Here is a 14,604-nt window from a genome sequence, read left to right on the forward strand (position 1 = left end):
TAATGATGATCAAACTAGGCTAATTTTGGTAATGAGGCCTATGGGCCCCTGGGGAAACGTTGTGCACCCCTGGTTAAGAAAGTGAGGGTTAAAGACTTGAGTGACCTAAAAATTCTTGTTACACCATTAATCCAATTTGTTATTGCAATGGAAATATCATAATTTCAGAATCAAAATACTTTATCATCCCTACCATATCTAAAAACACCATGTCGCTTTTAAAAAAATTGAGCATGGGGCGGGGGAGAGAATAATTGTCTCTGTGTATTTAATTATTAGTTATGTGCCTGTGTTGTCGATTAGAATTTGTTTTGTGGTGTTGTTATTGTGAAAATAGACCTTTTCCATCACTTTTGGTGCTAATTCAAACCGGGCCTTATTCACAACACGTGCATCTAATAAGGCCCGCTTGAGATTTTTTTTATTTTTTTAATATTTTACAACCCCTTTCATTTAGAAACTTGTTTAATAGATATGTTGTTTAGATAGACCCAAAGTATCCTCATTCCAAGTTTCGTTTAAAATTATGCAGTATTTAGAAAAATATTGAGGTTTGAAAATTAGCGGGCCTTATTAGCTGCAGGTACCTTAGGCCTATTATGTTCGATTTTTCGTCATGTTAATGAAAAAAGTTCGTGCTGCATGGGATGGGGCAGCGCTAATAAAAAAAAAATTATCGTTATCGGACATTATCGGCGATAATTTTATTGTTTATCGTTTTCGCTTAACTTTTTTTTGATTTATCGTTATCGCTTTGGGCATTTTTCGTTATCGCTTAACTGAAAAATGAGTTATCGCGCCCAACACTGCCCAATTCAACCACGAACTATCAAATGTTACGTTGTCCGTCCAATAGACCATAGTCCAATTGCCTCGCGGAATTAACCGCCATGTGATAAATCAGTTATTTTTTGTTACTTGAAAAGGGCTAACATGTGTATGGCCGAAAACGTTCGTAGTTTAAGTTCAGTTTAATATATTATGTTAAATGCTGTGTGGTTGCTTGGTTTCATCTCTTTATGGTTGAAGAAAGTCACCTCTTTACCAAAATTGTATTTCTGAGTTGTTGTCAAAATGATTTCATTAGATCGCCTCGGTAAGCATACTTGCAATCTGTAAGTAGGTTCGAATGATCCTCTTCACAGTGGCGCTCCATCTCCCTGGCTCCACGTTCTGAGCTGCTGCACTAACCACTTCAGGTCGCCGGTTTCCACAGGCTATTCCCAGTTTATTGAATGTCTTTATAATGTGACACATTTTATTTTGACAGCATTGTTCTCGTTTTAGCGTTGTTGATGCAAATAAACTTGAAACACAAGAGCTCCGATGGGCCACGTCATCCTAACGGAGGCGAAGATTGATTGATTAACCCTTACACTGCATTTCAAAGATATTTATTATCTTGTCTGTGATTCACAACATTGATTAGATCGATAAGGATTCAGAGCTCGTGAATCGTTTTGCAGCAATTTCGACAAAACTACAATGATTGCTGTAATATGGTCGTCATACAACACGCTACGATCCCGTAGTGACGTTATTATAATAATCCTGCACCAACTGAAGTGTGCGAGTAAACCATGTCTTTAAATGATGAGCATACTCTTCGGCATCCCGGATTCCCTCGAAGCAAAATCCTTGAACGATGTTCAGACATTCTTCCATTCCCTTCACGTTGAACTCTCTGCAGGGTCGTGGCGCTTGAGTATAGCAGTAGAAGCAGCTGGCAACAATGGCGACGATCAAAGCGAGGTACCAATATCCGGAACCACCTGAAAGTGGAATAGCCACTTAACTTTAGTAGATGATGTTGCAACTTGTTCTTGATACTCGTGCTAGGGAAATTTCGGAGCCAACTAGACACATAACAGTGACGCAATAGTGTAACTAAGTGAGATTGAACTCTTACCATTACGCTTGCTCACAGCATCACGTGACATGACAGGGGGTCCATCATCGTGTGGGTCCATCTCTTCAGTTTCACCCTCATCACCATTGCAATGTTCCTGACGAGCTTCCCATTCTTTCCTGATGCATCAAGCCGTTTTAGGCAACTTATCAACAAACCTACATGGTAATGTTCTATTGTTTTATTATATTTCATTGTCAATTCATGCAAATATCAAGTTGCCAACAAACCGTCGTCGCTCTTTCTCCTGTTTCTTTTCACGTCGTTTCCTTTCCAGGATCTTCCTCTCTTTGGCTTGCTGCTTAGCTGCTAATTCTGCGAAAATTAACTTGAACTGAAACGCGGTAACATGACGAAATAAATACACATCGTGCACACACCAAGTTGCATAACCTATCTTGCCAAAGAGTCCATTTCGCACAGGAAAAACACCTGCCACAAATACTTTGGTATTAATTGAATCTGATGTGGAGTAATTGATAAGGAAACACAAGGGATATTTATGACTACCTTTTGTGCATAAAAGCAAATATACCTTTTTGTTCTTTCAATAAATCGAGTTGTTCCTGTTTGTTTTTGGCAGCAGCAGCTTGTAGGGCAGCAACAACGTTTTTAGCGCATTGGCGGCACTGCTTATCATCCAAGCAATCACCAACAATGCGATTATAACTTGGGTCAAGTGGATTGTCCTTCAGGTCGAGCCATTTTAAGTTGCTCAACTGTGCAAAGCTGACAGGAATTTCTCTGCAATATGTCGTTTCAAGAACATGATCAATAGGCTACAAATGACCAATTAAATACAAATCTTTAATAATCCTCAGCAATTGGATAAAATGATGAAAGCAGTGATGCATTTCCTATAAACACTAATTGCACTGCTGAGAGCTCTCCCGTGATTTGTCGTAACCTAATATCCGCCATTTTCAAGTTTTCGAGATAAACGACTTTTTGTGTTTATACAGTAGCTGTAAAATTAACAAGGTAAAACACTCGAAGTTGACTTTTGGAAGGCTAGAGCGGACAACCAAACAAAATTTTTAAGAATGAAATTTGAGCCAGGTTTTTGTTTGTTTATTAAAATATGGCTTATATTTGGTTTTGCCAGATAACTAGTTATAAAAAAAGTATTAGCTTTGTATGATAGAGCCTAATAGATACTCTCGATGTTGACTTTAACCGCCTTATTGGCTTATGTCTAAAACGTTTTTTGCCTAGACTGGATAAAGTGCAGGCCTTACTTATTAGAAGAAATGGTGTATTGAAAACGACAATAATAAAACGAAACAAACAGTTGCTTACCGAATTCTTACATATTCCCTAGTCACTCCAAATCTCCAGTTCTCCAGGTTTATAAAACAATGACCACTCCAGTCCATGCCAAAACGTAAAAAGCAAGATCAACTAGCAAAAATTGTTAATGCATGGCCGGGTCACTCAAGCATGAAAATAGAATGGAGCAGAGATACAATAATATTAAATGGGCGGGGAATCGTTTCTAACATACCCACCCCCAAAACCAGAGTTTAACAAATGAGGGTTTTACCAATGTAAAACGATTAAAACGAAGCAAAACACAAACCAATTAATTGCCACAAGGTGGCCACATAAACGACAATTAACATGAATTATGCAAATGTCGACCAGAATCAAAAATATTCGCGGTTAGCAAGGATCACAATTGCAACACAAAGGCTGGCTTGCATTACACACAAACTTAATAGAACATGCATAACAGTAGCCTACAGAAGGACATCGAAGACACGCCCAAGAGGAGTTAAAAAATCCTTTTGACCAACATGCTTAGCGATTGCTAAAATTAAGCACAAAAACATAAGTCTACCGACAACTGGAAGTCAGCATAAACGGATACACGAAAAACAAATGATAGCATACATGGTACCAGTGGCAGAAGTGGGGATATGGCATAAACAAAAGCACACATACAACCTAATACTGCGCAATGCTATGACCAGCGCAAGTGACATTAACGTCAGAGCAAAAGTAGGCTACCAGAAAAAACACGCGACTGTTAAGTCGAGTCGTGATAGTTAAGCAATGAATTGACAAAACACAAAAAATAATATCGCACATAGCAAAAGCTTTAGTAGTGAGACAGGTGTGTGAAATAGTCAGACCAAAAACAGAGCTAGACTGCTACAGTGTAAATAACTGCAGGATGCAAATAGAAACAACACTATTGATGGGAGTCAATAACACAGTTATGGCAGAACTGCTGGATGCAAATGCATCGACGACACCGCGCTAGCTGCGGTAGTGAGGAGCACAAGAATAATAATAGTAAAATAAACACAAACACGCAATACAATTCAAATATGAAACCTAAGCAGCATGAGCAATGTCAGTTGTGCAATCGTGCCAACCAGCCAGCCTAGAAAACAAAATTGTCATTTTAAGAGTCCATACTGCCCTCTAGCAGGCAGATCTTTCTGATGTCGCGAACAAACTCTGTACCGTCAGCAACCTTTACTCGCACGCGTCTGACAAGTTTGTTAGTGTCCGGCATAACTTCCTTTACAATAGCCTTGGGCCAGTGCCCACGTTTAGTTGCCTCGTCCGCTACCAGTACCAAATCGCCTGGTTTCAAGCTTGGAGATGTGCCAAACCACTTTTGTCGGGGCTGCAGCAGAGGGAGATATTGCAACAGCCATTGTTCCCAAAACTTGTCTGTGAGGTATTGGGTCTTTCTCCAAGAGCGTCGATAACCGTCAGCCTTCATAAAAACATCTGGCGGTAGGGTGTCACAAGCTGATCCGGTGAGTATCATACTTGGAGTCAGGGCTTGCAGATCATCTGGTGACGATGGGAGCGAAGTGATGGGACGATCGTTTAAAATTCTTTCAATCTCTGCTACCAGCGTTAGAAGGTCGAACTCATCCAACGTAGCGTTTCCTACCAGCGACCGCATCAATTTTCTTAATAAACGAAAAAATATTTCGTAGAAGCCGCCTTGATGTGAAGCACGCGGAGGGTTGAAGTGCCAGTTCGTTTCATGCCGAAGTAAGGCATCGGTGACTTTCTTTTGATGGAGGTTCTTGAGTCCTTGCCGAAGTTCGCGGTCTGCAGCAACAAAGTTTCCTCCGTTGTCACTGTACAGATCAGTAGGACAAACGTTTCTACGGCTGCAGAATCTTCGGTAGGCTTGAATGAATGCACTTGCCTCCAGGGATTGCACGACCTCAAAGTGCACAGCACGGGTCGCCAAACAATTAAAAATACAAACATCCGTTCTTTGTAGATCGTGGAAGTTCGAGTAGCGGGTAAACAACCGACAGAGAGAGTCCGAGTCCGTAATCGCGTGTTGTTGGGCTGAGCAATGTTCAATGTTTTTAACCTCTGGATCGTCTGACGAAATTCCGCCAACAAAGTCGGACTGGTTTGGCCAATTGCTCGTGACATCATGCAAAAACTTAGGACCATTGAACCAAAGCTTAGCGGTATTAACTTTATCAGGCCAAACTCCCCGAGACGCGAGGTCAGCGGGGTTTAAAGTAGTCGGTACATAATGCCATTGATTGACACTGGTAAGCATGTGAATAGTGCTCAGCCTATTAGCCACAAAGGTGTGGAAACGAGTCGAAGTATTATTAATGTAACGCAGCACAACAGTTGAGTCTGTCCATAAGACAACACAATTGAATTTAAAATCACACTCCGTCAGGATAAAATTGCAGACTTTGGCAGCGAGCACAGCAGCAGTGAGCTCCAGGCGAGGTACGCTAACAGGCTTTAATGGAGCCACTCGAGCCTTGCCAAATAGAAAATTACAAATTACTACAGAATCATCATAAAACACTTTAACATAAAACACGACCCCATAGCCACTGGTACTGGCATCACAAAAACCATGCAATTCAAAGCGGATAGCACATTTACCAAAAAGAGTCAGGCTTCTAGCGATGGAAACACATTCAAGCTCTGGAAGGGCCTTTAACCAAGCTTCCCAATTAATGTTTACTGGCCCAAGGCCATTAAGGGGTTCATCCCAATCAAGTTGAGCGTCACATGCCTGCTGCAGGAGTTGCCTAGCAGGTAAAATGAAGGGTTGTATTAGACCTAGTGGGTCGTATGTTTGCGAAATCATGGAGAGAACGCCTCTCCGGGTGTTAGGCTTTTGTTGGATACTCACCCTCACCTCCATGCAATCGCTCGCAGCATTCCACACAACACCAAGGATTTTCTGCGTTGGAAGCTGGCACTGCGGCAGATCGACTTTCGACGCCAAGTCTTCCTGCAACACAGAACTCAAGACCTTTGCACTGTTAGACAGGAATTTAGTTAAATGGAAGCCGCCACTTTGTAATAGTTCACGTAGTTGTTGTATTAGTTCGATAGCCTGATCCGGCGATTCACATGAATGACAAATATCGTCAACATAAACATTTTTTAAAACTGTGTTAACAGTGTTTTGATCAGCACCTGTTTCATTGTCTTTGGCAGTCATCCGAAGCGCGAAGGCAGCACAGCATGGCGACGACTTTGCTCCAAACACATGAGTTTGCATACGGTAGTCGACAGGTTCCTGCTTGAGATCGTCGTCCGGATACCATAAGAATCGAAAGGCATCCCTGTCCCCTTCGTCTACGCGTACTTGGGAAAACATGGCCTTAATATCGCCCACAACAGCGATCGGATGTTGCCTGAAGCGAAACAATGTTCCTACAAGGTTATTGGTGAGATCTGGGCCATGAAGCAGCTTGTCATTTAATGACACGCCTTTAAACTTCGCGCTGCAGTCGAAAACGACTCTAAACTTGGCCGCATTGGTCGTGCAGTGATGGGGCACATAGCACGTCTTCCCTGGTGTGTCTACCACACCAGTTTTAAGTGGCACAGCATAGCCACAATTAACATATTCCTGCATTTTACCACGATACTTATTGAATAACACCAGGTCAGTAATAAATCGGCGCTTCATTCCCTCTAAGCGCTTGAGTGCCATAGAGCGATTATTGCACAAGTCCGGGTCTTCATCCTTCCACAACAGCCCTACAGCATAGTGTCCATCCACCTTCCTCACCGTGTCCTGCATGATCTGCAGCGCACGTTTATCCTCAATTGAAGGACAGGGGGCCTGTGGCTCATCGATGTCATTAAAATCCTGCAACAATACATTTAACATTCTATCGCAAGACTCCTTTACGCTAAGAAAGTTTACCATTACTGGTGAGTTGAGCTGCCTATCGCCACCATCTTTCCCATATATGGTCCAACCCAGAAGGGTGTGCAGTCCGCATGGTTCTCCTGGTGCGCCAGTACGAACTTCCTGCAAAAGATAGGCCTGGTGAAGATCGCTACCCAATAACAACTCAACCTTCCTATCTTTTAGTTCAGGGAACTTTAAGTCCTCCAAATGACTATATGCACTACTAAGTGCTTCGGTGGGGATACTGTGGCTGACATCCACAATCTGGTCCATCACCAGAGCATCTGCAACGGAAAACACAGCTTGCTCTTCCATTCCCTGCACAGCCAAAAAATCAATTTTCTTGTCATGAAAGGAGACAGCATTGGTGGTCAGCAACTCTACATTGCTTTTCGTCGCAGCAACTCCTAAGCGAGATACGAGGCTTGAGGAGCATAGACTGACGCTGGACCCTTCATCGATAAAAGCATAAGTATAGGTATAGTTGGAGGGGTCCCCAGCCCATACCTTAACTGGTAAAACCTTAAAAATTGTTGTCCCAGATGTAGCTGGCACAGTTGCAGACGTTGTTGCTGAGATGCTCTTCCTCGGGGAAGAGGGACTTTCCACTTCCACACGGTTTACATGCAGAAGTGAGTTATGCCTCGATCCACACGTTGCACAAGATTTCTTAAATCTGCAGTCCACCACTCTGTGGCCTGATCTCAAGCAACAGAAACACAGTCTATGCTTTTGCACCAGGGTTCTTCTTTCTGCAACAGGTTTTTGTTTAAACATCTCACACTTCCATAGGGCATGCGACTCTGCACACAAACAACAGGACTCTTGTTTATGGTTAGCAGATTGGGAAATCTGCTCTTGGATTGTGCAAACCGAAGCACGCTTGTAGCCACCTTGCGGATTAGATCGAGCCATCGTTGGTTGTAGAGCTCTCTTAACATCTTTGCCTGGTTGCATAAGATGGCCATATTGGCTGTCGGCTCGAGAGGCTGCATCCTCGACCAAGACTCTTAAATCGCCAAACGTGGCACAGTCCGATCCCAAGTGATTAACATTAACAAACTGCTCCTTTAACTTATAAGGAAGTCGCAGGAACAGCCGTTGAAGCACCTCATCACTGTTTAAAAGATGGGACTTACCCCAGCCATCGAAACTGACTTCACACTTATACATCTTGTCGCAAAGCTTTGTGAGGCCCGGCGCATCCCACTCTGAAATAGGGGGTCCTTGCAGCAAATCTTCCTTCACTTTGGCCATGAGTTTTCCAGGGTTGCCAAACCTTTTTCTCAATCTATCCCATGCCATTCCATATGCTCTTTCACTATTTTGCAAGCAACTCAGGCCAGAAATTACTTCCAAGGCCTGGCCTACACAATTGTCCTCCAAAAAGGCGATGCGATCTTCAAAGCTTAGATAGTTTGACTCAATGTATCGTTCAAAACGCCTTTTAAAGTTAAAGAACTTTAACACATTGCCGTCAAACTTCTCCAGCGACAACCGAGGACCATGAACATTTTGAAACCCTGCACTGAGCTGGGGTTGAGGCACGACGATGGGAAATTCACTACTATTATTAGCTTCAGTGCGAAAGGGAGATGTGTAAGGATTAAGAATATTACTAGCACTACTGCTGCCCTGAAGGATACCCTGTTCTGCTTTTACAGGTGGTATCTTTACACCACTCTCACGGGGTGTCACGTGACTGCTAGACTCAGCAGCTTTGCCTGTGTCACTGCCTGCATCCATAACTACCGATGATGTTTGATGTGACACTCGCTTGGATTGCTCTCGACAGCTTCGAATGAGGGTAGAGCATGCTTCAAGCAAACCATAAATGCTTTCCCCCATACGGTTCATCCTAGATTCTATTGAGCCTGATTGCTGTGGTTTGCATTTGAGTAAATCTAAACGTTTAAGGGAGAGCTTCCTTTGAAGTTCAAGGCATCTTTTCTTTACCTCCAAAACTTCAGAAGAGCTCAGGAAATCATCACTTGAGCATAGCTCCATGTCGATGGAAGTTATGCCAAGCTCGATTTCAACCAGCTCTTGTTCTAACACAACAAGACCTGGCAGCTCTTCGCTACTGTCATGTTGACCACTAATATTAGAGGCGGCCTCATGCTGCTCTGTTGAGCCACTAGCATAACCATTTGGCTTACTCCGTCTTGGAGTTTGCTTGGGCTTTTTACGAGCCATAATTAACACACAGCAATATACAAGCTACAAAAAACAAAATCTGTACGGTACTTACCTTAGGTGAGGTGACAATTGACCTTCACGATATTACGGAGAATGTCAGTAAGCAACCTACTAAAATTACAGGGTTTAACGGTAACCAGTTCTACCTGACTAGAACAGTGGCCTGACAGAGTACAGGCTTAGAAGCTTCAATCTTTGGCAGACCTGACAAGACTGCCCAAAGTGAAGATCTATTTACAAAATTTAAACAAAGTTTACAACGTGGCAGGCTCAAAGGCACAAACCAAAAAATGAATCCTTGGCAGACCTGAAAAGACTACCCTAGGATAACAAACAACTAGTTACAAAGTTCAAAGAAACTTTACAGCATGGCAGGCTCAAAGGCACAAACCAACAAAAATGAATCCTAGGCAGACCTGAAAAGACTACCCTAGGATAACAAACAAATTACAAAATTCAAACAAACTTTACAGCATGGCAGGCTCAAAGGCACAAACCAAAAATGAATCCTTGGCAGACCTGAAAAGACTACCCTAGGATAACAAACAACTAGTTACAAAGTTCAAAGAAACTTTACAGCATGGCAGGCTCAAAGGCACAAACCAAAAAATGAATCCTTGGCAGACCTGAAAAGACTACCCTAGGATAACAAACAACTAGTTACAAAGTTCAAAGAAACTTTACAGCATGGCAGGCTCAAAGGCACAAACCAAAAAGTTAATCCTTGGCAGACCTGAAAAGACTACCCTAGGATAACAAAACAAATTACACAACTAGCTAAAGTGAGCTAGACAAAGGCACATACCATAAATGAATCCTTGGCAGACCTGAAAAGACTACCCTAGGATAACAAACAAATTACACAACTAGCTAGAGTTAACTAGACAGGCATAACCTTGCACCAAGCAAAGGTATGTTTTATAAATGATGTCTAAAACGTTTTTTGCCTAGACTGGATAAAGTGCAGGCCTTACTTATTAGAAGAAATGGTGTATTGAAAACGACAATAATAAAACGAAACAAACAGTTGCTTACCGAATTCTTACATATTCCCTAGTCACTCCAAATCTCCAGTTCTCCAGGTTTATAAAACAATGACCACTCCAGTCCATGCCAAAACGTAAAAAGCAAGATCAACTAGCAAAAATTGTTAATGCATGGCCGGGTCACTCAAGCATGAAAATAGAATGGAGCAGAGATACAATAATATTAAATGGGCGGGGAATCGTTTCTAACAGCTTATTTATTTAATGTTATGTTTTTGTATGATAAAGCCTCATATAAGCTAAATGTTGACTTTGACCACACTATGTTGGCTTTGTAAGCCTAAATCAAACCTAAAGTACCGGTAACCCTCTGGATTTCTCCCAGAACTGTGTATCATTTCATCACTGTAATCTCTAAATGACTTTGCTGATATCACAAAAGCCTGCTAGGTTAAAGGCTATCGCTGACTCAAAATTAGTTGCTGGTAGCCTACTTAATAACCATGCCTTCATTTAAGGCAGAGGTGACGAACCTGCGGGCCGCATGCGGCCCGTCAAAGAGTTTTGTGAGGCCCGCAAAACGATTTGACAATCGCTCATGCATTAAAGACAAAAAACATCTCAAAGCTGTTTTATGCATTCACGGGTACACCTTTTCTTTGCTATTTTCTTGCCCTAAACATTAACTTTCAAGGTTTAAAGTTAGAAAATAGGAAAGCTATAAGGCAAAGTTGTTTAAACACTATTCACCAACTTTACCTTGTATTTTTGGTCGATTCCAATCTATGACATCATAGAATTTTGACAAGCGCTAAGTTGTGTGGCCCGATAACTCATGTGTAATTGACAAAGTGGCCCGCGACCGCAAAAAGGTTCGTCACCCCTGATTTAAGGCTACCGTACTACATTGGCTCATTGGCTGCACAGCATCTGGGACGGTTGATTAAAAATGACTAAACACACTGAGTAGCGTACTCCCGGGAGTCCCAGGCCTCTGCTTTAAAACCTTAATAATCGTATGCAAGCTAAGTTATTTAGCGTACCGTAAAGTCAACTAAGCCATCAGTACACCAGTAGGCTACACAAAATCAAACTGATCGGCGAGACGTAAACGATACGGCATTTAATGAAAAGAAAAGCTAGTGTGTTCGGATGGACATTTTTAGGCTAGCCTACATAATTAAGCTTACTTAGTGCTTGACAACATTTTCGCCCAATCTACTTTATCAAACGCTTTTGAATCCGCTTCATGCAACTCAAGAGATGTAAGATGTTGTGAAATAGCCTGCTACAATTGCTTCTGAAATTATGGCTGTCACATGACGATATCCTCTTACGTGATTGGAGTAGATGAATATGTTAGGTTTCAGAAAATTATTCTTGCACAGATTAGAATAGGTTAGGTTTTACCCACCAATTATCTCGAAAACCATACTACATTAGGGCAAAAATTTTTGTCAAGAGATGCATGAAGTCTTTAAATGTAGAAAAATGCAAAAAAGTCATTTTCGACAAAATGGCGCATATCAGGTCTACCAAAATCACGGGAGAGCTGTTCTCAAATGTTGAAATTAATCATAAACAACATTAGCAAAGTAAACTTGTGTTGGTACAGCATATTGAAAGATGGAGCTACTCACACCAAAAAATTTTGGTAAAGATCCAGTCGTTGAATATTTTTAAGCTTTCCAATATTTTCAGGTAATTCAGTGAGCTTGTTCTTACTCAAATCCAGTTTGACCAGATTTTGATGTAATGTTGCAAAATTGTCTGGTAAACAAACAATCCGATTGCAAGACAAATCCAAAGATGTCACTTTGTTTAATGAAGCCTGCACAACAAAAGTGTGGTTACTTTGTTAGAAACAAATGTTATTTATGCGAAGCATTTCTTTGTAAAAACAAATAGAAACTTGAGACATGAACCGCAAGCTGAACTTGATGATTTCAACTTGTTTAAAAGATTGCAAAATCTAGTTTTCTGTCTGCAAATGCATAAAAACAGTTTTGAGTCTTTGGGTATCAATGCAACACTATTATCACCAAATGATATAGGCCTTGCATCCACATTTACTCAGTTCTTTTATTTATTACATCATCTAGCACTTCTATTGCTTTCAGAATAACAAATCACAATTTAGGTTAATATGCTGTAAAGAAGTTTCATCAACCGTCAATAATCTTGATCAATATGCACAGTGGAAAATGACATCAGCTGTAGATCACTTACAATTTCTGTGACAGGAACATTCTCAATTTGCAACAAACTCAAATCAAGTTCTGTTCCATCAAGTCGCCGTTTTAAATCCTTAGCTTTCAGCTTATTCTCTGTTGTTTCTTTCACCATAATTCTGCTGTTTTTGAAAATTACCACAGTGACAATATACAAAAACCCTACATTAATAATTGTGTAGAAGAAATTTGATAAAAACTGTGATAAAAAAAATGTGTATATATATATATTTTGAAAGAACCATATTAATTAACAAATAATAGTATCCAACTAATTACATAGGAAAAAAACCACCCAAGTCTGTTCATACTTTCTAATAATCTTTGTATATGCTCACCCGAGGTGAGAGTATCCCTGAATGAATGTTGTTAAACATAATAGTCTGTAAGTTTAGTCACCTTGAGTTATTATCAATTATATAATGATTGAATTTTAAATCATAGCCAAAAGCCTTTGGCAATTACTTTTCTTTCATAAAAAGACCTAAATCACTACTACAAAATAACATCCCCAAAAATCATCAAGAAATGTCCAACAATACATAAGCTTAATGCACCTTTTTAGGAAAGTAATTGGACATCCCATAGACCCAAAATGCTAACTTTTGAAATTTTTGCTTCAAGAGAATAATATATTAGTTAGACGTTAGACCAAACATCCTTTTTGACGACTTCTGTCAGCACTGAAACTACCCAGTAGGAGACCTACATTCACCAATGAACTTTCCTTCAATGCAGCTATTGTGCCAAACAATAGGCCACAATGGAATATAATAATAATCCTGTTTTTAGTTGCGCCCATTGCGATAACATACAGTACACTGCGATCACAGATGTGATACAACAGACAACAGGAAGCAGCGAAGTGACACATGGTCTTTGAGTCAGCTGCTCCCCTTATTTTAGCATGCCATTAAGTGTCTTTGCCGAGACAAAGCCGCGTGCTCTGGAGTGGTGTCGAACCCATGTCCTTTCGAACGTCGCGCAGACGTTCTCACCACTCAGCTACGCAGAATAGCACAATGTATCACTATAGTGCAATAATAGCCTCAATAGTGTTGCCAGATAAGGAATTCTGCCCTAATTTAAGAAAAGTTTAAAGCTGTTGAAAACAAAAACTTGTATTTTGGAAATTTTTTTTAGTCCTGGGCAAAGATCAAAACCCTAACCTTATTCTAACTCTAACCCTTACCTTAACCCTTCCTAACTTTAATCCTAACTTTGGCAACACCTGATTGTAACCATGACATGGAAAAATAGTCACTTCCTATTAAGTATCCTGGCAAGACACAGCAGCATGGTCTCAGTGGGGATCAAACTAACAACCTTCAAGCACCATTGAAACACCCTCACTCTATGACCATAGACCATGGGCCTGGCTGGATCAGTAAACTTGTACAAAGCAGAAAAAACACTAATTTTATGAGCATTCGAAGAAACGTTTACCCCACTCCCATGCAGTATAGAAACTGTCAAAAACCTGTGTTGGAATTGAACATAGTGGCTTTCTCGGCAAGGTACCGTAATTGCCGAAAGCCGGCTTGCCCCTGTCAACCTTACCAGAAAGCAGCTGTACAGCCATCTAACACGAAAGGCCAGGTTATGCCTATTGCACAACATTGTTGATTTGATAGTTTTTTCTGTAGTAGCGTGGCACGAAACCGGAGATATCTAAAGAAGGGGATACAAAGGCTTTTATTTCGTCTGACAAAAGAAAGGCTTTTGTTTATCGTAAATAATCAGTGCTTATCGTAAAATGACAACTGGTACCGATAGTAGTTTAATAAATCTTGTTATGATAACTTGCATTGCGCTATTAGCATCAGGCCTGGATATTCACAGCATGCTCATGGTTGCTTGTTAATTCAACTACCCATATACTTGCTTTACATCTAGCCTACTGCAAAGACTTTGTTAAACAAAACAGCTTACTGGTAACTTTTCAACTGTCTTTGTAAACAAGTATTCTTTAAATATGCAGTGCGTAACATTTGCTAACTATCTTCTGTAGCTCATTGTACCAGCTGCACTACAAAACTTTCTACTATTTTAAAAGGAATCATATGTTTAAAGCACTACAAACTACCACCCTGGTAGTTTCATGAGAATAAGGCA

General features: G+C 40.8%; 1 protein-coding gene across 2 annotated transcripts; it reads right to left on the bottom strand.

The window, feature by feature from the left end:
* Window positions 1-1,203: 1,203 nt before the first annotated feature.
* Window positions 1,204-12,684, bottom strand: LOC145779498 (uncharacterized). 2 transcript variants are annotated; one of them, XM_082591099.1, is made up of 6 exons: window positions 12,488-12,684; window positions 11,899-12,089; window positions 2,445-2,653; window positions 2,140-2,224; window positions 1,910-2,028; window positions 1,204-1,772 (listed from the first exon to the last, which is right to left on the bottom strand). In XM_082591099.1, exons 1-6 carry the CDS (start codon window positions 12,602-12,604, stop codon window positions 1,519-1,521), a joined length of 975 nt encoding a protein of 324 aa, XP_082447225.1. In that variant the 5' UTR covers window positions 12,605-12,684; the 3' UTR covers window positions 1,204-1,518. The 2 variants fall into 2 exon arrangements, with proteins under 2 accessions (XP_082447225.1, XP_082447226.1); XM_082591100.1 differs by lacking the exons at window positions 11,899-12,089; window positions 12,488-12,684 and adding an exon at window positions 3,209-3,407.
* Between the last annotated feature and the right edge of the window lie 1,920 nt (window positions 12,685-14,604).

Source organism: Aplidium turbinatum, chromosome 11, assembly GCF_918807975.1.
Source record: "Aplidium turbinatum chromosome 11, kaAplTurb1.1, whole genome shotgun sequence".
NCBI classification, from domain to species: Eukaryota; Metazoa; Chordata; class Ascidiacea; order Aplousobranchia; family Polyclinidae; genus Aplidium; species Aplidium turbinatum.